The 25,161-nt window shown below is 53.1% G+C and overlaps 3 protein-coding genes across 3 annotated transcripts in view; 1 reads left to right on the top strand and 2 right to left on the bottom strand.

Moving 5' to 3' along the window:
• The window catches only part of RANBP10 (RAN binding protein 10), an 81,550-nt gene extending 75,845 nt beyond the window's left edge, over window positions 1-5,705 (top strand). The window contains exons 11-14 of the mRNA XM_059824688.1: window positions 936-1,060; window positions 1,966-2,111; window positions 2,589-2,700; window positions 4,888-5,705. Coding sequence (XP_059680671.1) covers window positions 936-1,060; window positions 1,966-2,111; window positions 2,589-2,700; window positions 4,888-5,018 — 514 coding nt within the window. The 3' untranslated portion in view covers window positions 5,019-5,705. The remainder of the gene's footprint in view (window positions 1-935; window positions 1,061-1,965; window positions 2,112-2,588; window positions 2,701-4,887) is intronic.
• A 9,511-nt stretch (window positions 5,706-15,216) lies between these two features.
• On the bottom strand, window positions 15,217-16,585 carry LOC132318284 (C-C motif chemokine 5-like). Its single transcript, XM_059825063.1, has 3 exons — window positions 16,519-16,585; window positions 15,753-15,858; window positions 15,217-15,307 (listed from the first exon to the last, which is right to left on the bottom strand). The coding sequence occupies exons 1-3, from the start codon at window positions 16,583-16,585 to the stop codon at window positions 15,217-15,219; spliced, it is 264 nt and encodes an 87-aa protein (XP_059681046.1).
• A 5,805-nt stretch (window positions 16,586-22,390) lies between these two features.
• Window positions 22,391-23,460, bottom strand: LOC104261014 (C-C motif chemokine 5). The gene is made up of 3 exons (XM_009816922.2): window positions 23,394-23,460; window positions 22,887-22,998; window positions 22,391-22,496 (listed from the first exon to the last, which is right to left on the bottom strand). The coding sequence occupies exons 1-3, from the start codon at window positions 23,458-23,460 to the stop codon at window positions 22,391-22,393; spliced, it is 285 nt and encodes a 94-aa protein (XP_009815224.1).
• Between the last annotated feature and the right edge of the window lie 1,701 nt (window positions 23,461-25,161).

The following is a 25,161-nucleotide window of genomic DNA, read 5'->3' as shown; positions in this document are numbered from 1 at the left end:
GCCCAGTTCCTTCCAGGCAAGTCTCTGAATCAGCAATAATTTGTTTCATGCTTGTGAAAGCAAGTCCGACCTTTAGAAAACCTCCCTTCTCCAGGAAGCCACAGGCAGTCCAGGAGAGGGGGATAGTTACTGCTGCCTTTCCTGGAGCGTGGAGCATATTGAGCCGTGGTGAGAACTGAGCTTCCTTTGGGCTCACTTTCCAGGTTGGTGTTGCAGGGCTGTCTGAGGGCCTGCTGGAGCAGAGGACATCCTCGTGATTAGTAGAATCTCTTGCTAATTGTAGCTGGCACTCATCCTCGGCGTACTGCGCTGAGCACAGTTTGCAGGACAGTTTGTAGCCTCTGTTGTGACCTCTTGGGAGCCATACAGCACATAACTGAGTGAGAAACACTTAATTCAGACTCAATTCACCAGAAAAATTTGATAATGCTGGATTTAGGATTCTTTCTCTTTTAAATGTAAAGCCCAAGTCCCAGCAAGATTTTCTCATCATTTCAGTTAATCAGCAATCTCATTCAGACTGCTGTCTTGAACATTTAAGCCTAGAGCCCTCGTGTGTTCTGCATTGCACTTCTTGCAAGGGTTGATAGCTTACCACAGCCAAGATTTCCCTCCTGTTTAGTATGTTAGTATGTTATCTGTGGTCTGACTGCTGTTCGCTGTCCCAGAGATGACTGCGTCCTGAAGGGAAGATGATAAGCACTCTGCACCTGTAATTTTGACAGCACTTTTGGAACAGAAATCGGTTTCATAACTTGTCTTCAGAAGCCTGCAACAATTTTGGCTACACTGATTAGACCATCTGGCTCCATGTAGTCTAACTGGCACCTTTCCTGGTTTACTGGCCGTTGCTGGGCATCATTTGGCATCTGAGCTCTTAATTTCTTCCCTTTCTAATTTAGACATCTGACCCTTCTTTCCTCTTTTCACCTCAGTGACAGTGAGATGGAAATGGAGGCTGAGCATTACCCTAATGGAGTCCTGGAAAATTCATCCACCAGGATAATGAATGGCACCTACAAACACGAAGAGATCCTGCAGACGGATGAATCCAGCATGGGTAGGGCCTCAGAGGCAAGAGGGGTAAAGGGAAGTAGGAAGAGTTGGTATTGAGAGTTAAAATTGTGGTTGGATTGTGGGGAAAAAACCTGTACTTTGGGTTTCTTTCCCCACCCCGGTGAATGAAGTTCTCAAGATGCCTGTTTCACAGGGAACATGAATCTATCCTGGAACTAAAACTAGGTCTGGCTTTTCATAGTCTCGCAGCAGTGCTGCTGATGTTGTGGAGCAGGGAAAGCAATAGGAGTTTAGTTTTAGTTTATTCAGCGCTGGTTATGAATTCCAGGTCAGAGCAGTCGTGGCACTTCTTCCCGCTGAGGAACAGAACTGAGCTGGGAAAGGATGGCTGATGCCCAGCCGCAAAATGTCCTCAGCAAAGCGTGGTCAGCCACAACTGTCTTGTTTGTGGGTGCTTTAGCCAGGAGGGAGAGGAAGAATTAGCTATACTACCTCTGAAACTGGGGATTCTTCCAGTTGTAATGGGTCTTGCGTCCGCATAACACTGGAAAGCTGGTGGTGTTGGTGTCTCTGACCGAAAGTTTTCCGAGTCCAGGATTTGTTAGACCAGGGTTTTTCGTGCTGTGTACTCTGTATCACACACATGAAAGCGTAACACAGCTGGAGCTGCAAGCTCCCGTGATTTTATCAGAATACTTGATTTGTAGGTAGTCCTCAGGCATTAAACAAGCTGAGCTCAAGTTTTCCCTGTACCTAAGAGGTGCTATGAAAAAACCACTACTGGCTGTTGTAGTGCAGCGATCAGAAAAAGCTTCCACTGGTATAAACTTAGAGCAGGGAGCAGTTACCTGTTCCAGAAGGGGAAAGAGTTTATGGGCAGCATGAAACAGAGTGAGCAGTGGTGGGGAATGAGAGACGATTGTTACTTCTCCGCTGCCTTTCCTCTAGAAGACAGCTGCCCCCAGAGGCAGCTCTGTGGAGGGAACCATGCTGCCACGGAGCGAATGATCCAGTTTGGACGGGAGCTGCAGATGCTGAGCGAGCAGCTTTGCAGAGAATATGGGAAGAACACAATGCACAAAAAGATGCTTCAGGTAAGCCTGGGCCTTGTGCTGCATCGCAGCAGTTCTCTGGGCCGGGTCTGGGGATGTGGCTTCTCTTGCAGAGCTCTGGGTGGCCCCCGCTTCTGCACCTGGTGAGGAAGAGGGGGTCTGCATGGGGATCAGAGGTCAAAACTCAGTGAACGTAGAGCACCTAGACCCAGTTCTCGACACAGGAGAGACACATACAGCTCCTGCCTGCCTCCGCTCTTCTTCTCTCCAGGTGACACTCTACCTGCCTTGCCGTGCTGGCTCCCCTGCCAGCTGGAGGGGGCACCCTCTTTAATCCACTATCTTGATGGCCCAGTGTGGTCCCTTGCTGCCAGGAAGAAAAGGGCCATTTCTTTTCAGGAGGTAGGCACCTGTCACCTTGGCGATGGCAGGAGGTGCCCCGGCTGACGGACTTGGTGGTTTTCCTGTGTGTTTGCAGCCATGCATGACCTTACCGTGCCTTTCTGTTCTCTCACACAGGACGCATTTAGCTTGTTAGCTTACTCAGACCCTTGGAACTGCCCCGTTGGTCAACAGCTGGACCCGATCCAGAGGGAACCTGTGTGTGCTGCTCTTAATAGTGCTATATTGGGTAAGGCCCCGTTCCTATGTGAGCGCTACCCACCGGACGTACCTGCTCTCGAGGGCTGTCCTGTGGCGGGCCAGCCTGTGAGTGTTAGGAAAAGTTCAGAAATACTTGTGTTTAGCTTTTGCCTCTCTTTCTGTTGCTGGGGACTGACAGGGCAGTGTTGTGGGAAGGGAGGCAGGAGGAAAGCCTGCAGAGAACAGATCCTCCTGATCTGATCTTCTTTTGGCTCCATTCCTTGAGTCTTCCTCAGTGCTGCTTCCAAGGATGCTCCTCGGGATTTTCTTCCCCTGCTTACTGAGGAAGCCAAGATGTCTTCGACACATTTTCTGCCCCTCTTCCTTCTTGCTCCAAACCCACCTGAATCAGTTCACTGGCATTAGCAGGGCTCTTTTCCATGCTGTTTGGGTTGGCAGAGTTTTGTCCTGGCACCATCCTGCTTTGTGCTGGGGAATGCAGTTGCTCTGTTTCAGCAGCTCGTAAATGAAGCCAGTTTCCATAGTGTTGGCTCAAAAGCAGTGGGGGGCCATAAATCCAGTTACCTTTGAGCTCATGTTGGGCATACAGCGTTAAATGGGTCTGTCTTCCCTTCGAGCATTGCCTCTGCATGTTCCCATCGTGTGCTATGCCTGCTAGAGCCCAGAGAGCCTGGCTGCCTGCAGTCCAGTGTTGAAATCAGGGCTGTGGTTAATGGTCGAGCCCTGTTGCTCTTCCCTTCTGGTCGTAACTGTGCTGCGAGGACCCTGCCCTGTGCAGACATCTGGTTATAGGTTGGTTTTCTTCAGCTAGAAAGACAGCTCCCCTTTTTCTGATGAGCTTTGCTCTTTGTGTCAGCAGGATGGCTCATGGTTGGATCCAGGTATGAGGAGTCTCTTGCCCTCCTCTGTGCCCTCGGAGGTGAATGTTTATGCCTACTCTTCCATTTTCCTTAAACAAGCACGTTGCTTGCCCAACAACTTGTTGTCATTTACTCTCCTGTCTTGAACCCGGTGTAGTAAGTGTTGTAGCTTTCCCTGATGGAAGTCTTGTGCTTGCAATCAATGAGTTGCCATGTCATTGCTGACCCTCCTGGCACCTTCAGCTACAGAAAATCCCATGATGGAGAAATGTGTATAGTGATGATGAGGTTATGGCCTGCCACCGGCCTGCAAGGAAGGGATTGTTTCATTCTAGGCAGGGCCCTTGATCCTGTCACCAGACCCTGCACGTGCTGTGCAGTTGCTCAGGTAACTTCACAGGACACTGCCCAATCTGGCTTAGCTCAGTCCATCCACAGCCGGCCAAACGTTGTCCACTGGACAGCTTCTCTGTCTCGGAAACCCATGCTTGACTCCCGTGCACAGTCTAGCTCACTGTGCCCAGATGTATTTCCTAGTGGATCTGTGCACCTCACGTTGAGCGTGCCAGAAGGAGATTTAGAGATTGTCTTCTGGGGGAAGGAACAGCTTGATGGACAAAGCCGTGAGGGCTCCTGATCTGTCTGAGTAAAGGAACGGAAATGATACGGATTGGGAAGGAGAGTCCCTTCCCCTGGACAGGTGTCCAACAGGGTGGCTCAGTTCAGCAGTTGTTTATCCAGTGCTTGAGGAGCACGGACAAGTTGCTGAGGGGTGTCTCCAGGGAGATGTGAAGGATGGTGTCTGGGCATGCTTTGTCACACAGGTCGCAAGACACCTTGTCTAGCTCAGCTGAGGATTCCCTCTTGCGTACGTAGCAAACGTGAAGTTGAAAAAAAGCAGTGACCAGTGAGTGACTTTGTCTAGAGCTTGGATTGCTGTGTAGACTTTCAGGAGTGGGAGAGATGGAGAGGTTGCCTCTCACTTGGTGCCAATTTCTCCTACCTTTCCTTGTTCTTCCATGCTTTCATCTCTCATGCTTTGAGGGTTTTCTGGCAGACACTGAGGCAGCGGGAGCTCCACTGCCTTTTTCTTGCTCTGGCCGCCACAGCAGCACTTTCGCAAAGGCCCTCTTGAGCTGTGGCCCCACATGGGACATGTCATGGGTGGTGGGATGTGCAGAGGAGCAGTGGTGCAGAGCCAGCGTTACTCAGTAGTAGCTTCCTTCCAGAGCCAGCACCTTCTGCCAGGGATTGTGGGCTTGGTGCCCAGGTGGGACTGAGAGGGACCCAAGTGCAGGTGAGCCGGCGTGCAGCCAGGATGCCTTCTAAACAGATGTCTTTTTTTGCCCCCACAGAATCTCAGAACCTGCCAAAGCAGCCCCCGCTGATGCTTGCCCTGGGCCAGGCCTCGGAGTGTTTGCGCCTCATGGCTCGTGTGGGTTTGGGCTCCTGCTCCTTTGCCAGAGTAGACGACTATTTGCACTAGCCACCAGAGCAAGATGGAGTTGACATCGTTGAGTGCTGCCCTTCACCCTCCGTTGCTGCCACTCTACACCACCACCTCGTTCGATAGCCTGACCTCCCTGCCACCAACACCCCCTCTAGCGCACACACACACACTGCCTGTGAAAGGATTGAGTGAGTCCCTCACTGTGTGGCTATTCCTGACCCCAGGAATGACTGGCAGATCTTACCTGTCTCCCTGCCATTGCTGCGGCTCCAGCGGCACTCAGTATTTCGTTGGTTATTCTAATGTAGCGCCTTCCGATGTAGGGATTTCTCTTTATTTTGATTTGAGTTGTTTATCATGGATCCACCAGTGTTTTATCTGGAGAGTTTTGCTGAGCTGGTTTCTGCTGATTTACTGAGGAAGCTCATCAAGTTGGTAACAGCTTGTTCTTTTCTTACCTTCTCCCTCCATCGTGCACATACAGCATCATCTTCTGTGCTAGTTATCTGAACTCTTCTCGCAGTGGCAGTTCAGAGGGATATTTTTTATTTTATTTGAATCCTGTTTATTAAAAAGGTCTCTTCCACCTCCACAAAGTCATTGATGTATTTATTGCCCACAGACTCGGTCCCAGCCATACACATCATACAACCCTGCAGGAGACCTGGTGAGGTAGGTGCTGTCATGCACCGATGATGGGAATTGGAGGAGCTTGGTCCTTCATGGTGCGTGCCTCTCGAAGAGCACAAGGCTCTCAAACGCTTGTCTTTGTGAACGGGAAGAGTAGAAGACTTGACATTGCCTGTGTTAGTGGCTGCACTGTAGAAGCATCTCACAGCTCTGAGAAATAGGTAAATCCAGCTCTCACGACAGCTAGAGGGACAGGACTGACAAATCTGAAGTCATCTGCCACTGTATGGGTAGAAGCAAGTCATGTTAACCTGCAAGAAACATCCATGGGTGCTGCCCCGTTGGGCTGTCGGTTTTTGTGTTAAATCACAAATCCCCCTTTTTCTCCATGTAGGAGGGCTCTGTCACTAAGACTCAATAATAATAGTATTTACTGACCCCTCCACGTAACACTGATCTAAATGAGCACTTCTAAATTTTGGAAGTGTCTTGAGAACACTGGTGTGAACTGTGCTCACCCTTGCAGGTTGCAGACACCAAGACCAGGTTGCGGGTTAGGGTCGGTACTAGCTGTGTAGGGTCTGAGCCGGTCAGAACGGAGCAGCAATGTTTCTTTAAAGATTACTAAGAAAATTATTTTAGTTTCAGGTCCAAAAGCGACCAGCAAGGATCTGTGAGTGAGTAACCTCCAAGTAAGATGGACTAACATGTCACTGCTGCAGTATGCATCAGGTCCAGGGACTCGAGTGCTGCTAAGCTTTTGATGTTCAAACCATCTGCCTGTAAGTGTTTCTGAGCATGCGCTTTGAACCGGTGAGGCTGTGTAGCAGGACCGCACACTTTGCATCCTCTGGTGTACCGTTAGGAGACTTCAGGTTCAGTCTAACTGCACGGGAGGAGTTGTAATTCTGCATCAAATGAATTTTAGGTCAGTAGCTCTGAGGAGGACCCAGGGGAGCTCAGACCCAACATGTGTTTTACTTCTGTTCTTGAATTATTTGGGTTTTTTGGAAGGCTCAGTGAAAGATGAACAGATTGTGTTGAAGTTTGCCCTTAAAACGGAGGTTAGCCTGTGCCAGGGCTTCAAGCAGCAAGAAAGCTTGTGTGCTGCTGAAGAAAGGAAGGTGGTGTGTGACCTCTAGCCCAGAGCTTTAAGGATTTGCTGCATTTATAGACCTGATTTGCAGCTGGAACATGAGGTCTGAAATCAAGGCAGAGCAGGGAGGCAGGTGTCCCCCGCACTGCAGAAGACTGTGGCAGTGAATGTGCAGATGGTGTTGGAGGTGGTTGAGGATGCCTATCACTACCTTTTGGTGAAGGTTTTGAAGCAGAGCTAGAGCCGTGGTGGTCTAAGAAAACGGGCAACATGAGGTTTAGAGATGGAGAAGATATTTTTATTAGATCAATTCGTACAGTTGAAAAAAGGAGAGGGAGATCTGCGTACCAAAGCCTTTCTTCTGGGCAGACAGACGCAGAGGTCTGCACTAAGCAGAAGAATTTAACTTGCAAATCTGGGGCTTCTGTTTCAGTTCTGGGGAACAGCTCATGGGCCTGAAAGCTCATCTAGTGATTTTCCACTCTGCTTGCTGTCCTAGCGATGGGTATTACCCCAGCCTGCAGTCCTTACCTCACTGCAATTGCAGAGATGCTTTAACTCAGTGGGCGAGCTTTCCTCCTGGAGCCTCTGATGCTGGACCTGCCAGGCTGCCCAGCCTGACCCCTCGAGCCCCGGGGCTGTGGCTGAACCCGAGGCAGCATATGAACTTGCCCTGGTGAGAGATTCTTCTACAGGCTCTCCATTTCTTAGACCCGGGCTTAGGGCACACTGATGGGCTGATTGTGGGTACTTGGGTTGGAAATACTCCAGTACCTGGCTTTGCCTTTCGCATTTGGCGACTTCCTCTGCTGTTGGTCACCATTTAGCTTGCTGCTGTCTGGCTGCGGTCAGACCTGTCTTTCAGCTTTGTAGCAACACCATCTTTATCTCTGTCTGAGTTTTCTTTGTTCCTTCTCTTTCTGGTTCCTTTAAGCCAAATCTCTTTGTCATGTGTCATATTAATGCCCCACTTGGTCTCTCAGCAAAGCTGTGCTGACTATCCTAGAGCATTTTTTTTGTTTTGGTTTCCCTTTTGCCACAAAAAACCCCAAGAGATGCTCGTAGATACCTGGTTATTCTGGTGCCAAGAAATGCGTGATGGGAAGGTCATTTTGGCTTCACATGGAGACCATCCTTGTGGTAGAAACCATCTTGCTGTTGTGTCAAGGTTAGTGCTGGGAGGCCACACTCTTAATGATGATTAACTGCGTGTCGCAGGGCTGAGCCGCTCTTCTGCCCCTGACAACGTGCATCGCATGGTGGCAGTAGATCCCTGTAGACTAGACAGCAGTGATGCTTTCCACTTCTTGCACTCGCCAGCTCTTGTACCTGGTGTCCTGATTCTGGTTTTTGGGGAGTGCAAAGGCTTTTCTGCTGTGACACCTGTGTCCCATACCTATTGCTTGATTTTTTTTTTTTTGTTTCAAGTGTTCTTGCGGTTTCACTAGTGGTTTCTGCTTGTTGTGCTCAGATTCTGACTAACGGGGTCGTGACTCAGTGTGGGGAAGAGAAATGTGTTTGCGGTGTGTGGTGAAGATGTAGGCTTCAACCTACCACTGATTCCTAGATGACGTTTCTGACTCGGTTTTCACAGGTTGTTTTTCAAAGCCTCTTGGTCTTTGAGTGTCCCTGGCTGCTCCTTGATGGTTCATGTCAGCTGAGACTTGGTTTGAATTGTTGCGGTCATTTTAAAAACCAAACAGAACTAAATTGAATTGAGGGCTTTAACTTTGAATGTGGTTATACACCTAACCAGAGGCTTCATGCAGTTTAAAAATGACTTTTATAAAAGTGATTTGGGATTTGTTACTCCAAGCGCCTCATGCTTTGCTCAGAAGCAGATGAGCTAAGAACACCCCAGCTGAGGCTCTGCTTCATCTGGGCAGTCCCTCACAGCGTCACTTCTCCCAAGAGTGCTTCAGTAAAGCCATGTAAATGATTGTGTAGCCCGTAGTAGAAACTGCTGGCTTCCCATTTCTTGGTGAGGGTGACAAGGTCTCAGCTATGGCCCTGCATTATAACGCTGATGGCATTGGATATAGGACTTCCATCACATGAGGTTGACACGTAGGTTGCTCTCTGCTGGGCTGACTTCAGATCCTAGAAGGTTTTCTAAATCACAGCCGGACGCTGCTCACAGGCAACATTTCTCATCATCCAGCCCCAAGAGAGGCTTTCTAGCTGTGGCATCCGTCCCAGGACCTGTGAAATGCTGCAATTAAACCTCTTCCAGCTCTGCCGCGTCTACACAATCATAGGGTCTCAGCTCTCAACTGATCGGTCCAGTGTCACCACAAAGAGCTGTTATCAACACAGTGGGAGGCACCCTCCAGCTCTACTCTGGACACCAACCACTCCACCTGCCTTCCTCAAACTCAGCATTGCAGCAAGGGCCTCTCAGAAGGATAACATCTCACAGGGACCTGGTGGAAACCTGCTTTCCAGGGTGGTGAACTGCCGCCCTGCACATCATGGGCTTTGGTTTTGAGCCCAGTGCCCTGCCTGTTAACATTTTGGGAACTCCAGACCTAACCTTGGTTAAAGTGTCCTTCAGTGGTTCTGCAGAGAGAGCTTCATGGAGCTGAATTCCATCACCAGGCTTTTCTCACCATGGGCAAGGGTTCATGCTGTCCCCACAAGCAGTGAGTGAGAGCAGTCACACCGACAGTAACATGGGAGAACTTTGGAGTGAGATGAGGGATCAATTTGGGAGTTGGAGGCATTGGAGTAGCTGGGATAAGTGTTTCTGGGAGGTGTATCCACCACGTACACCTTGCACTCCAGCCTCTGACCATCTTAGTGGCCTCTGCTGGATGCATTCCAGTTTGTGGACCTCTCTCCTGTACCAGGGGAGCCAAATCTTGTTCCTCTTGGTTCCTCTTGTTCCTTTTGGAACCATCTTGTTCCAGAAGATTCCTCGTGCTGCTCCGTGATCCTATCTTAGCAGGTGTTTAACAAAAGCTGATTCAAGACTTACAGGGTTGAGAGAGCTCTCGGTCAAGCTCTCCTGTGAGCGTGGAGGGCAGCAGTCTATTTCTCATGCATCCTTTGATGTGCTTTCAGAGCCAGCTTGTCTTGGGAAAACTTCTCACTGCTACCAGGTCTCCCTTCTTGCTCCTTTGCCTCCCACAATCCCAGTATTCTCCCACCTGTGTGACCACCAGAAGTGGTGTCTGCAGCGTTTGGCACTGCAGGAGCTGCTTTGGGACCAGGGTCAGTGCTGTGGCCCATGCCAGCATCTCGTTTGTCGAGCATGGACATGGCAACTCCCAACTGCTCTTCCTCGGCTTGCTACTGCTGCGCTGGCCTCAAGGGGCAGATCTGTGTGGGACAGTCCCTTTTTGTCACCATCCAGGATCCTGTCAGCCTGCAGCACTTCTGCCGTTCTTTTGGAGTCTGGTTAGAAATTAAGCCTTTGCGTGCGGCCAGAAGAATGGAGAGGGGCCTCCAGAGGGAAGCACTGGGTACGCGGCATCCAGCTGTTGGGGGAGGTTGTCCAGTGGCTGCTCTCCCTCCCCTCCAGCCCCCCATGTGTACCAGAACTGTAGCTCATTGCTTTGGGATACATGGAAGATGGGTGGTTGTTGGTGCTATAGCCTGGTTCTATTTCCGACATCCTGGCGGTGCTCGCCGCGCTGCTGCCAACCTGATTCGGACGCCAGGAGATCCAGCTGTGACTGGTGTGGAGAACGGGTCCCTTCGGGAGTATCGTTCCTCGTGGTTGCGTACACCTAGGATTTTCCCATCTGCTTCCTTATTCCTTCTGGTTTTTTATAGTGACATCTCTACCTGTCCTCGAGCTGTGTCCTTATTTTTCACGTAGTCTTATTAAGGCATCTTTACCATTCTTTAAATAGCTTTGTTCTTGAGGCTCCCTTGAACAACTGGAACAAGCAGAGCTGGTGTAACTAGCTCTGGGGATTGATTTTATCATTTTCCTCCTTAGGCATCGGGCATGATGGTTGGACTTGATGATCTTAAAGGTCTTTTCCAGCCTAAACGATTCTACGATTCTATGATGAACGGTCTCCTTCTCCAGCAAAGCAAACCTTGTTGGATTGCTGTGATGCTGCGGTGCTTTGGTACCTTAATACTCACGTAGCGCGCATTGCTTAGGTGCAAGTTTCAGAATTCCTTCTGCTATCGTGGGGTTGATTGAGAAGCTGAACCGTGATAGCCAGGCTACGTAGCAGTGTGTGTATGCCATGAAAGCTACATGGTGCACAACATGGTATTGGGAAGTTCTTTTCCATGAAGAAGCAGTGTGCAGTCTTCAACTGCCCCACAGGGCAGTAAGCGGAGAGGTCTGTCACGCTTCAGACCTGGGCACAGTGCAGCACCCGTGAGAGAAGGAACATGTTCCTTCTAAAGGTGGTCCTGGTCCACCCCCGGGAGTCCCCTTTGCAGATGGAGCAACGTCCTTCAGACCCTGCCCGTGTTAGAGCAGCCTGAGTGGTGGATCCGGAGGGGAGTAGGTCTCCTGTAGAGAGCTGGTGTTGGGACTCCAGCTGTACATCTCTGTCCCTGGATGGTTCTGCAAAAGGTCTGGAGGGGAACATGACAGGGGATATGTGCTGTGTGCTGTTGGGACCCTTCTGCCCCCGAAGAATGGGTGATGGAGGGAACTGCAGTGCAGCAGCTCTAACTCAGAGCCAAAAGCTGGCTGTGAGCCGTGTCCCCTCTGCTGTGTAGGTCAGAGAGCTGGAGGAAGCGTTGGTGGGGTGTGTTTTGGGGGAGCTACAGCAGATCGGGGGAGGAGAGGGGAGCGGTTGAGAGCCTGGAGGCCTCTTCCAGAGGAAGCACTAGCTGTTCTCCACCATCCTTCCCTGCCCTGCAACAAGAGGTGGCAGGTGATGGATGAGTGACCGTGACGTGTCTGTCCCTCTCCCTGCATCCCACACCAGCGCTCAGAGCCTGCAGCCTTGAGCCGTAGCAGTGCCCGGCAAGCCGAGGGGTCGTCCAGGCTTGAGGAGCACATGTCCTGTCAGCTGTTTTATTTCCAAGAGGGAGGCTTAACTCTCTCCTGCTCACAAAAAGCCGAGTCCCGTGTGGGATTTACACTCACATCGCCACAGAAACATTCCTGGAGGCCATGCAGACCTCTGCTCTTTGTTGAACTTTCCCTGGCCAGGCAGACACCTTTTCTCTGGTCACTCCACTTGGGTCCAGCCACGTGCTCTGACCCCTTTGCTCGGGAGGGCTTTAGCTGCATCCTTCCCCCGGGAGGGAGCACAGGGGATTTTTTTTAGGCTGGGCTTCTCACAAGCTCAAACTTGGAGAAAGGAGAAGCATCAGCAGCTCTGGGGATAATCAGGATTTTAAAGAAAACTTTAAAAATACAAAAGTGTGGTGACTCTTCCAGACCAAGGACTCTGCACAGGCGTTTGATGGGGATTGTCTCTCTCGGTCCTACTTGTGCACGCTCTTCGTGGCTCTCCAGCCAGGGCAGGCAGGAGGAGGCTGCCGGCACCTGAAGCTCTTGCACGCAACCCGTTCGGCGGTGCAAGCCCCAGGACCTGCCCACCACGCAGTTAACTCTCTTCTGCTGGTTGCTCAAAACTCAGGTATGAAATGCTCAGCCGGAGCATGGGGTCTTTGCAGGTTTCCAACCAGCCCTGGAGGAACGGCCGCCATGGGGCTGCGACAGAGCGGATCTCCTTCTGCCGCTCCGGACTTCTCATCGCCTTTGGAGGGGGGTTCCTCCTCTTCGGTACAGCATCGGCTAAATGGACATTACACAAATTGTGCACATTGGTTCAGTCTAAGCTTAGTATTTGTGAATTAAGTTATCTGACGCTTCGCATGAAAACTTCAAAAAGGGGAGGGGGGGGATTTTAACTGAGAAAAAGCCTATGAAAATATACTGGAAATATGGTAAAGAAATCGACGTTCTGCTGTATATTGACAGAATTATTTTTATTAAAATACACATCCATGTGCAAGAGCTAGCGTGGAGCCGTGTGCTTTCTCAGTCTGCTCGCTGGCGTTGCGCTGGGGAAGGTGAGCGGCGGAGCCGGCTCAGGCGGCAGCTTGTGTCCTCTCCGACAGAGGATGGGGTCCGGCCCTGCCGGAGCGGGGCTGGGGCTGCCTGCCCGCCGGCAGCCGTGGGGCAGGACGGTGGGCTGGTTAGCGCAGCGATGCCCCACGGCTCGGGAGGCATCAGCCCTGGGACCGACGGCTCGGTGGAAGGAGCTGGGCTCTGCCCAGAGGGATGAGCTGGCTCTGGGATGAGTTTTCCCCATCCATGGGTGAGCAGACGCCAGCAGAAGTGTGTCCCTGTCATTACGCAGGCCACTTGATGGTCAGGGCATTTTGGCTCGGACATTGCTGCCTCACGTACAATTGTTAGAGGGGAACAAGCAATTATCACTAAGACTTTCAGGTAAGTCCTAACCCAGCTTTGATAACAGGGTATTTAAGGGGCAGTCCATGATGCAGCAGCAGCCGACACCTATATATATTTCTGCTGATGTCTGTATGTATTTCCACTCTACCCTTTTCTCAGCGTAGCAGAGAGCACGTGATGGCCGTTCTACAAAACCGCTTACAAAAGAGCTTCTCCCACGGTTGCTAAGCCCTGCCAGAAACAGTGGAAAAGTGACGCTTCCAGCACACTCTTGTGATCGAACCCCTCGGGCAGACCCTGGAAGTTTTCGATCGGTGCCCCTTTCGTCATGGGCCACCTCCTGCATCTTGGGTCCTGATGCCACGAGTTCAGTAACGGTCCCACCTGGCAGCAGCTCACTCGTCAGCTCCCGTGTGGTCCCCAAGCGGGAGGTCCCTGGGGTCTGGATGAGTCCGGAACGTCACCGCAACTCCATTCCCCGTCACCCAAACCAGGCCATCGGGGTGGTAAAAGCCTCAGGAATAATGTCGGCGTGCTCAGTGGAGTGTCGTTTTATTTTGTTAATGAAGGGATAGAGCCTAGTAAAATCATGATAATGATTTTTTTTTTTTCAGCAGGAGCTGCTCTGTAATATGGGCAGATGGCATTTATCCCACATTTCCATCACCCCCTTTCTCATAGAGGGCGCAATGTGTCATCCCCATAGTATTCCTAAATGATCTGCTGGTCTTCCTCAACATTTTCACCTCTTGTTGGCAATAGCATCTTGTAACACCTTTCACATCTTGTCCACACAGCTCTTTTTGCAGGTCAGAAACGTCCAGATTAGCTGTCTGCCATGGCAAGAACTGCTTTTTCTCCTTAGGCATCGTGTTGTCCACTTGTAGGATTCTGGTTGTGGGCCTACATGGTTTTGATTTTCAGTGGTGGTTAAAAAAAATGGGGGAAATAATCTTTGCAACCCTCAAATTCGAATGATTGGGGAGGGCTGCTTAGTAAGTAAAATGTTTAAAGAGTCTGAAATGCAGACTGGGGGTGTCTATCCATGAGCTTACCGCCTTGCACGGCTACTTGCAGATCCATTTTTCCTTTCAGAAGACAACATGGCCATCGTAGCCCTCGGTGTTACGTGCTGTGAAGGTGTAACCCTGAAACTTTGTGTCTATAAACAGCCAAGCACAATCCACGAGATGTTCATCCCCCAAAATCTGATTCTGCTTCAGCTTTCCTTTCCACCACTGCTTCATCCCATGGTGCTTATGATTCGTGGGCAAAAACGTCATGTGGGATGTTTTGCCAAATTTCTTGCCTTCGCCTTTCAGAGGTTTTCCCACGTACGCTTGGTACCTCTCACGTGCAATGAGGGACCATCAGCCTGGTGTTAACAGCCGGGGTCCCGCGCTGCTCCCACCCCTCCCCGGCCCTGCAGAGGGTCAGCAGCCGGGACACCTCTTCTCCCGCCCGGCTGAAAGGGTTGTGTCCTCACCCTCCTGGCACTGCGGACATTGTTTTTCATCTCCCTCACTTGTTTAGCGCTGGCCACCAGCATGTTTGGAGGCTGGCGAGGTACTAAGAGTCTGGCAGATCAGTATCTTCTCCCTGAACCCTCCACTCCTGACCACCTAATTTTGGAGCGCCTGCAAAGCCCGTGGGGCTGACAGCATGCTGTAAGGACGTATAGCCTTACCTGTGGGTAAGGGTAACCTCATCTACGGGTCCTTGACCCATGGGTCAAGACCTGGCCCCACTATCACGTTCCTAAAGCAGCACGCTGTGACCCGGCACGGTTTGCTCCAAGCCTGGAGCTCGTGGCAAAGGGGGTTTTCCGGTTACACCATGACGTGGGCTTGAAGGATCTGCTCCTTGGGCTGAAGAATCAGGAAAAATTCAAAGAGCAGCTTGTGGTAATTAAGTCTTTATTATAAATATTTGCTCCACTGGGCACATCCCAGCAGGGCAGTGACAGCGGGAGGGACTTGGTGGCTGGCTGGTCCATGCCGCTGTGACACCCGGTCCCGCCGGGGTACAGGCTGGCTCCACCTGCAGTGACAGCGCACAGCACCACGGGACCCTTCGGAGAAGTGCCGCGAGCGCTGTCTGCTCCCTCCAGGCACGGGAGGACTGGATGGACGAGTTGGACGGTGGACGGCAGAAGGAGGATTTCATTTTTTCCTTTGAAGCTTTTTCATGGCTCTCTTCACCCAGGGCTTTTTGGGGTCGGCGCAGACCTCAGCACCTGTGGCAGCCACAATCCTGCAGCAAGAAAGTGAGGAAAGAGAGTGAAAACATGAACCGTGAGCTGTTCCCTTCACATGCACTGCTTCTCCCCTCCATGTCTGCAGCCCCATCCTGGATGGAGGCTTGGAGCCATCTCCAGCAGCCCCATCCTGGATGGAGGCTTGGAGCCATCTCCAGCAGCCCCATCCTGGATGGAGGCTTGGAGCCATCTCCAGCAGCCCGTGCCCTCCTGGGGCTGACAGTGCATGTCTGCGTCTTCCCAGGCCATTGGCATTAGCAGAAAGCACCAAAACCCGATTTTTTTCCCCCTCTGCCCACCCCACAGAGCTACTTTCCTACCGCAGCCTCCCCCAGGCATGTGCTCCCAGTGGGGACCGGGCTGTCGGGATGGGGGGAGCTGCTTTAGCTCCCAAGCGTGACGCCGTGCCGGGGGTAGGAGGGGAGCTCCGGGGGTACTCACACAACTGCAGGCATGGAGCAGTCACTGGGCGTCTTGTAGAAACTCTGTATGTGTCGGACGGGTTTTTGCGCGTACTTGAAGCAGCATTCGGTGGGCGTGAAGTGGGCTGGGAAGGGAAGGGAGAGACGTTGTGAGCGCCCTTGGCGGCATTTTGCAACTAATTGCATCGCCGGACAACGACACCGCAGGATAGCGGACACAGGACGGAGGCCGTGGAGCTTCTCAGCAGCTCCCGCAGCATCCCACGGCAGGGATTCGTTTCCCCTCACGGTAGCAAACACAGGACTGGGAAACATGGACAGCGGTGGGGAGGGGAACGGCCGTGGGACCCAGCACCCCACAGCGCGTTGCTGCAGCTGCCAAAGCGCACGGTGTGAGGTCGGGGTGCTCGGTCTGGGGTTTTGGGGGTTTCTAAGGCAGGGGCACAACTGGCAAGGTGTTTTGGGAGGTTCCAAAGAGCTGCACGTCCTCCCCCCACTCCAACCACTTGCTCATCCAGCTGAGACCCAGGGAACGGCTGCCAGAGTCTCCTCCAAGCTCCTGCACCATCTCCCCGGGGCCGGCTTTGCTGAGGCCACCCAGCACCCTCTCCATCCTTCCCTGCACCCTGGGACGTGCTGCCCTGCCCCGAGCGGGGGATTGCTCCTCTTGCCAGCAGCACCGTCCCCGCTCCCCGCCGGGGTTTCTTGCCTGACTTCCCCAACAGAACGTCCCCAGCGGGGACCCCACGCCCCGACCCGCCGCGGTGGCCCACGAGGTGCCTTACCTACGGTGCAGTGCAGGGAGAAGGTGAGGAGCAGCACGAGCAGCAGGACCGTCCTTGCAGCGAGCATGGTGACTGCGTGAGGGCTCTTCCTCTGTCCTGCTTCGTGCCGCCCTGCCCGATGGCTGTGGCTTTGGGTATCGCCACACCGTAATTTATCCTCTGCATGCCACCCACTTCAACCGCTTTTCCAAAAATTTCGGACGTGTTCTAAGAAGCCTCTTCCCTGGGACAAGGGGATTTCTGTCGTCGTTTATTTAGAGCACATCCAGAGGCGGGTGGAAGAGGCTGAGGAGTGAGGCAGACACTTCTGCTTTCTGCGGAAGAACCACGAGGCTGCCTGGAGCTTCCAGGAGGCTTTGGGGGAACCGAAATTTACCCAGGAAAACAGATTAAAAACAACTTTCTGTGAAGGCAAGACATCAAGTCTAATGCTTGCCTGTTTATTTCTAACAGGAGAGACAACCCAAAATCTCTGAGCAGGAACAGGTCACTGACAGGTTTAGCTGGTTTGCCTGAGTCGTCAAAGGCGAGTGACTAACGAGTCCCCCCCCAAACCAGCCTCCCCAACCACCCCGGCCACACCAAGGGCACTGGGTTAGGCAATGAAGCACTCGGGATGGGATGGGATGGCATGGGATGGATGGGATGGGATGGGGTGGGATGGGATGGGATGGGATGGGATGTTGTCAGGCGGAAGCCACACTGGACCGAACTAGGAGGGACCCTGGAGCAAGGGGTGGCAGAGATGCTTTTGGTGGGTTCAGGAGACCTTATAGAAGGGGAAGAAATGGAGCAATGGCAGTGGGGTGTCTGAGGAGAGTCTGGGTCTGAGCCCAAGTCCGAGCCCAAGCATTGCCTCTGCCTCCCACACCGCGATGGGATTGAAATGAGCGGGTCAGAGGGCTGGACACTTGTGGTCACCAGTGCACAGATGGGTCATTTCTGCAGGGAGATGGGGCAAACCCTACCACAACCCCAAGAGAGTCATCCCAGACCCCAGAGAGGACCCCGAGGGCAGGAGGGGTGGGTGGCACAGACCCCGACAGCAGCACCACGGAGCACGGGTGGACATCAGCCCAGCTTCCATGCAGAGATCTGCTTCCTGGCAAGGCGAGATGCAGCTGCGGTCTGCATGCGAGGACGGGGCGAGGAGCCTGTGGGAATCCACGTGGGATGATGGTGAGTGGGAGCACGGGAGGGGACCTAGCTGTGGCTTGGCAATGAGGCAAGCCAGGGCTTCTCAGACAAGAAGAAAGGTGGAAATGGAGTTCCTTGAAGATTATCTCATGTTTGCACGACTTCTCTGGAAGAAGAAAGGAGAAGGAAACAAAAGAAATGTGCTGACAACTCTGGTTTGGAAGATGTGGTCTGCAGGACATTGGGTCCGGTGGCCCGGCCCGGTGGCAGGGTGGCCGTGCAGAGAGCTGGGCCCAGGAAAGGGCTCTGCAGGAAGAAAACACCCGATACACAGCCCTGAACCCCCTTCTCCAGTCTCTGCATCGCCCCCCCCGGCTCTCCTACCCTCCCTTTTGCAGCCCCTACCACGTCCCCGATGTACAGACCCTCGAGTCCAACAAGCCACCGGGGTCACACCACCTCCTAGACATCGGTTAAAGGCGAAGGGCTGTAATTAAGGGAGAACTGAACTAATGGCTTTTTCCAGCCAACATCTCCTCACACAGAAAACCTCATGTGCCAAGCTCTGAGCTCCCTTTTCAGGCTTGTCTGAGGCACACAGCCACTCCTCCTTTCCCCTAGCTAATTAATCCTGTCCCCAGTCCCATCAGAACCCTTAGTAGATGCCTCCACTATCTGCTCTTCATAAAGCAAACCAGTGCACGTGGGGTATTTGGAGGCCTGGAGAGGCCCCGTGAGGCTCTCTGGAGGACTGGGCTTTCCTCTGGGTCCCTGCCCCAGCAGCGGACCTTTGGGCTTGGCTTTAGTTTTCTCCAGCCCTTTCAAAACTGCCGTGCCCGGGGTGCTGCCGGCAACCTCCCGGGCCATGCCCGCCGGTGGCACAGCCTCTTCTCCAGCTGTGGAGCTCCAGGGCCTCCCCCGTCTTTGCCTGGTTAGGCACATGCAAAGACAGGCAGCCGTCTGTGTAGTGCGAAGAGGAGGAACGGGCTGTGCACATGATTTTATTGGTGTCCAAACCAACTGCAACCTCACTAGACTTTATAACTGATTTTTTGACTGAAGAAAAACCCTACTTTAGAAATTAAAATGGGTAGGCACGGACAAAAAAAACCCCAATGTAAAGATGGGAAATATTCTCTGATTCATACAATGTTCGGTTTTTGAGTGGGTAATCATAAAAATTATTAGTTTAACAGGGTATGTGAAGGCTCTACATATGATAAACGCCAAAGAAAATGGAAGAGCACAAGACACTTGCGCAGTGGGGATGCTGGTCCCTGACACTGATGTCACCAAAACCCTCTCTGGAGGAAGCCTTCATCGCCATCCACCATGGCCAAATAGGCAAAGGCAAAACTATAACAATAACCGACTTTCATAAATTCGGCAAAGCCTTCTTGCCATGGCTAAGGATAACAGAATCGGAAAAGGCGATAACAAATGTGTCAAGGCAAATAGTATTACAAATGCTACAGTAGATAGCAAAAAGATCTTACAAACAGAGGTCAAATCTAGCTCTCAAATGGTGATTCAACACCCATTAGCATTAGACGATCTGTTAGAGGCCAAAGGATGGGTTTGTGCGCTCATTAAGACCAGTTGTTGTTTCTGTGTAGACCAAGGCAAAGAATAGAAACAATCCAAAGCCACTGAAAAGTTTTTCATAAAATAATAATAATTAAAAAAAACCAAAACCACACCAAAAAACCCTCTTGACAGATGGGGTTGGACACCAGACATTGGTGGATGGGTTGGAAATTTACTTAAAACGTTGGTCAAGTTTATATATATAGGGCTAATGGCTGTAATAGTAACCTACGTGTCTGTTCAATTAATTATTGGTTATGCTGAGACTATGTGTCTAAGCAGCGGGCAATTAATCAGCAAGAGATAAAGCTGATGGCAATGCAAATGCACGGGAGAGAAAAAGAAATTAAAGCCGAAGAAAACCCAACTCTTTAATATATTAGTATAAAGGCTGCCCTGGGGTCCCAAGTGCCTCCTGGTCAAACACTGGAAGAGGCTGCCCAGGGAGGTGGTGGAGTCACCATCACTGGAGGTGTTCAAGGAATGTGTGGACGTGGCACTGCAGGACATGGTTTAGTGGGCATGGTGGGGTTGGGTTGGTGGTTGGACTTGATGATCTTACAGGTCTTTTCCAACCTTAATGATTCTGTGATTCTGTCCCTGCTGTGTCCGTTCTCCAGTTCCATGGGCCCTGCTTGGATCGGATCAGAGATGGGGTGTCTGTGGGGTCGGTCCATTCCCTGTGGGTCTGGGAACCAGAGGTCTCACGGGCACCAAGAGGCAGGTGGAGATCTCTGGGGTGCACCAGGAGATGCTTCAGCTTGAGGAAGCATTTTAAACTGTTGCCTTTACTCTTCAGGAGCCTTCAGACCATGGAGAAACCCTGGTTGTTTGGTCTTGGTGCCCTCTCCTGACAGCTGTCCAGGGCTCTCCCAGGACAGCAGGTCCTGGGTTACCCAGACCTCCCCATAGGACCCACAACCACTGTCTCAGCCAGGTGCCCGTCTCCGGTCCTGGGTTTGGACTCTCTGTTGGGGGTTTCTGATGCACAGTGCTGGCAGTGGCCTCACAGCCCTGGTCCTGTCCCCATCCGCAGGCGACAGCAGCCGCAGAGGACCTCGCTGGTTGGAGAAGGCAGCTCCAAAGGATGGCCCAAGCCCTTGGCCCTGGCCCCACCATGCTGGATGCCATGGGGCTGGTACCCCATGGCTGGCTCCCCCTGCTCAGGGGTACCAGCTGCCTCTTCTTCCTCAGCCCCAGCTTTGTCCTGCTCCTGGTGGCCTGGGCTGCTGTGCACTGCTGGCACAGCACCTCCAGCACATGCCAACGGGGAGGAGGGATGCTCTGGGCCAGCCCTTCCCAGGCAGCCTGGCAGGGCAAGGTCCTGTGGGGACCTGCTCCTGCTCAGCAGGATGGCCCCCGGCTGGGGAGCTGCCAGGGACCCACATGCAGCATGGGGCAGAGGTTGGTGGGACCCACATGCACCGTGGGATGGGGTAAGAGGCCTCTTGATGGGCTCAGCCGGGGCCGAGGTCCTGTGCCGGCAGGTCTCTGCTGGGAGCCGTTGCTGGGCAGGGCGGATGAAGGCCCAGAGTGGAGGTGAGGCCCAGCTCAGTCCCAGCACTGGCTCCTCCAGGTGATGGGATGCTCCTCCTTTCTCCACTCTGGGCTCCCAGGCACACTGCGCTCACCCCCTGCACGGTGTCGGGCTGCTCCTCCCCAACCAGCCAGAGCCCTGGGGTCTGTGCTGCATCCATGCCACAGCTGTCGGGACAGAGCACCAAGACCAAGCAAACAGGGTGTCTCCATGGTCTGAAGGCTCCTGAAGAGTAAAGACAACAGTTTAAAATGCTTCCTCAAGTTGAAGCATCTCCTGGTACACCCCAGAGATCTCCACCTGCCTCTTGGTGCCCGTGACACCTCTGGTTCCCAGACCCACAGTGCATCAGGGTCATCCCTCAGCACTGGATGGGTTTTGCCTCTCCCATGAGAGTATCCCTGGAGGTGCTGCAGCCGAAATCCCGTTCCCCAGGAGCTGGGAGCACCAGCAGCAGGGCTACCAGGGTGGCTGTTGCTCGGGAACTGGCTGGGCATCATGCGGCTGATGGTGAGCGATGGCTTTTGCACCACTCAGTGGGGATTTTTTTTGTGGTTTTCTTTTTTTGGTTGGTTGGTTTTCTTTTTTTCCCCTTTATTAAACTGTCTCAGGGACAGAAGGAGGAAGTGGGGGGACATTCAGTGTTTTATAGCATTTGTCTCCCCAAGTCACCGTTACGCGCGGTGGAGCCCTGCTCTGCTGACAATGGATGAACACCGGCCCGCCGGTGGGAAGGAGTGAAAGAATCCCTTATTTTTCTTTGCTTGTGTGCAGAGCTTTTGCTTTACCTATTAAACTGTCTTTATCTCCACCCACGAGTTTTCTCACTTTTGCCCATCCAATTCTCCTCCCCATCCCAAACCCCTGGCAGGGATCACTGGTGAGCTCCCCGTGGCCCCTGGCAAGGAGGGGATTTCCACAGCGGTACATGGGTGAATGAATCCCTTGTCTGCTTCTGCATCTCCTGTCTGTCCTACCTGCCCAGGGAGCTCTGCAGGGAAATCCTTCCTCTGCAGCACAGCTCAGACATGCTAAAGTCCTGGGGAAGACGTGGCAGCCGGGCTGTGCTCCGGCATGGCATGCACGGAGCAATGCAAGGGACAAGCTGAAAGCTCTAAGCCCAAAACCGGTGGCAGTTTTGCACCTAAAAGCCCTCAGAGGAGTCTTCAGCCCCTTTTGGGTCCCTTTGAAGCGAGTACCCAAACGCCCAGAGCATCCCTGCAGCACCCTCCCAGCCTGCCCCAGTGAGACCCATGAGGTTTCGGGAGGCAGTGGGAAGAGCCCCCAACCCACCCCAGCCCCTTGGCCGGATCCATGCCTCGACCAGCTGGCAGTAGCACAGTTGCTGGGTCTGGGAGAAGAAAGGACACTATTCTCTAATACCACATGAAGTAAACCTTTATTTTGTGGCTGTGCCCGGTGGGCAGGTGCTGGCAGGGCCGGCAGCACCCCGGGAGCTGGTGCCCAGCTGGTCGATGTGGTGCAGGGCTCTGGGCAGTCAGTGCCATCCCTCCGTATGAGGGACCTCCACAGGTCTTTCCAGGAGGATGATTGCAAACCTTCCTTCCCACCAGGATGTTGAGTAGCCTGAACCAGGGCACCCGCTCTACATCACGGGGCATGATGTCCTTTCCTTTTTTGAAGACTCTCAACTGCTTTCCCCACCCAAGCCATCTCTGGGTTTGCGCAGACCTTGGTCCCGTTCCTCGTCTCAAACCTGCCGAGATAAAAGGTGAAGCTTGGTGAGAAATGTCAGCTATAATCCCACTCGTGTCCATGCCGTCCTGCCTTCCCTGCACTCCTTCTCCTTTCCCTTTGGCCCTGCACCCTGCCCCTGGGTACTTGGTGTCCTACAAGCAGCTCATTCTGCAGCCCAGTGCCTCTAGAGCCTGCGCAGAGCCTTCAGGAGCTGCGATGGACTTGTGTCCTTAACTCTGCCCTGTAGAAGTGGCCAGACAGTCGTGTCCTCCCCTCTGTCATGCTGGAAGACAACCACTTGTGGAGGCCACACAGACCTGGCCCGGTCCTGACCCCAGATGGGCTGGATGAACTGAACCCGTGGTGGCCCAGGAGACAACACAGCGGCAGGGAAATTACCAGGACTTACACAATTGCTGGGGAAAAACAGTCCTTGGGAGTTGTGTAGAAACTCTTCAGGTTACTCCGCCGGAGAGGCAACTTTACGTAATTGAAGCAGCACTCGGACGGTGCATAAGGGGCTGGAGAAGGAAAACAGAGATGGTGAACACTGGCTTTGGAAAGCAGTCTTTAAGACCTTCCCCCATGACGAGGCTGATGCACAAAACATCCCTCAAGTTCTGCAGATGCTGCCATGAGGAGCCGCAGGTGCCCTCCTTCCTTCCCAGGGCAGAAGGATGCTCCAGGTTATGGTCCAGCACCAACAGCCCCGCAGCCGGCTTTGCCGAAGCCACCCAACCCCGGGAGCAGTCTCCATCCTTCCCTGCACCCCGGGACCTGCCGCCCTGCCCCGACCAGGGGGTGCTCCTCCTGCCAGCAGCACCGTCCCCACTCCACGCCGGGTTTTCTTGCCCAATCTCCCCAGCGGGATGACCCTGAGCCCCAACCCGCAGCGGTGGCCCGCGAGGTGCCTTACCTGCATCACAGCATGGGGAGAGGGTGAGTAGCATGGCGAGCACCAGGACCTTCCCTGCACTGAGCATGGTGGCTGTGCGAGGGCTCTTCTTCGCGGAGTGCTACTCAGCCTCTTCGGCGGAGCTCAACTGTGAGCTCAGGCAAGGAGATGCTGCAATTTATCCTCTCCACCCCCTCCCCACTTTAGCCCTTTTCCAAAGAATTGTGACCAAATTCAAGCGAAAGTCATGTATGTTTTCTTTGGCCGAGGGGATTTCCATGTCACGTGGGATCTTCAGGGTTACCGACCGAGATGTTACCTAGAAAGATTGAACAGAATTCAGCAACTTCTGCATTCATCAGACGGGTCTGTGGGAAAGCCACAGGGTCCACGAGGGAAGTGAAATCCTCCTCCGTGGCGGCATAAACTGGAGGGCTCCCAAACGCTCAGAGAGAGGATTCATGGCAATAAGGAAGGCAAAGCCCGGCTTTCCATGCAAAGTCACTTTTCAGCCCCAGAGCAAACAAATGTGCTGGAGACGGTTGGATGGCTTGTGAACTCCCTGGGGAGCATTAGGCAAGAAACACAGTGACCGCTGCTGTCACCAGCCCTCTGCAGCTCGAAAGCTGCAAGATGTCAAGTACTGCCAGAAATTGCATCACATTCCACGCTGTTCCTATGGAAAGGAACATAAGTTTTCCACCAAAAATCCCTGTTTATTGCTGGGAAGCGTGGGGTGAAAGGAGAAGCGGGTGCAGCTGAGCCCTCCCTTGCAGACGAGGCTGGCTTAGCCCCTTGGCTTCAGGACAGGGCAGGAGGCCGGATCGGGCTGAGGGAAGTGGAAGGAAAAGCTGGTGGTCAAAGTTCTTGGGTGGTTTTCCGACATCTTACTCCCTTTGCAGCCTTGAAGCCTCCTGGATCCTGCAGGGACCTGCAGAAAGGGGGTCAGCCTCTCTGTGTGAACCTGGGGACAGCTTGTCCCCACTGTGCTCGACTCCCCCTTCCTCACCCGGCCACTCAGCCCACCAGACCCTTCTACAGGTCCTTGCCAGTCACGCACAGCCCCTGCTCGGAAGCTTATTTCCCCATTCCCTCTTTTTTTCCAGGCTGTAAGTGGATGTATGGAGCAGCAGGGTCCCATGCAGATCCCCGAAGCACCGCGGTCCCCCCACTACACAAGGGGCCACCTCAAGTCCTTCTTCACACTGGCAACCCCCAGCCACCCTCTGCCCCTTTGGAGCAGGACATTGTGCCTGGGACCGTGTCATCCCTGGGTGCCTTTTAAAAAACGTGGGGGAAAACCACCCAATGCTGAGAACTGCTCCGGTCATGTCCAGGTCTCCTCAACCCCAGCCGCAGTAGGAGACACATCTCCTGCTGATGAAGACTCAAGGAGCCCAGGTGGGCTATGCCGAGGCTGTTCCCCACCTAGCAGAAATTATGAAAATACATAGTCTGTCTGCTGTAGCTGCTCTGCTTTGGTTCAGCTCCCGTGGGGAGATGGAGTCCCTACATCTCAAAAGCATGACTTGGCCCAGGAGGAGCTTGCACGAGGCCACCCATGCTGTGTAGCCGCCGGAGGACTAAAAATAAAGCATTACTAAACAGGTCCCACAACCCCTAAGGACAAGTGCCGTTCCTTCCTGCATTTGTTCAACCCAGCGACTCAGTGTCTCCCTGGTTTGCAATAAACTCCTCGTGCCCTCCTGCTGATCCCCAAAAGCATTTTGCCTTTCTCCCACAGCTTTGCGGGTGCTCCCTTTCCTTCTCGGCCACCTCCCCACCTCTG

The sequence above is a fragment of the Gavia stellata genome, chromosome 15 (genome assembly GCF_030936135.1).
Source record: "Gavia stellata isolate bGavSte3 chromosome 15, bGavSte3.hap2, whole genome shotgun sequence".
Lineage (NCBI taxonomy): Eukaryota > Metazoa > Chordata > Aves > Gaviiformes > Gaviidae > Gavia > Gavia stellata.
The sequence above is the reverse complement of the archived record's forward strand: the minus strand, read 5'-3'. Positions and strand labels throughout refer to the sequence as shown.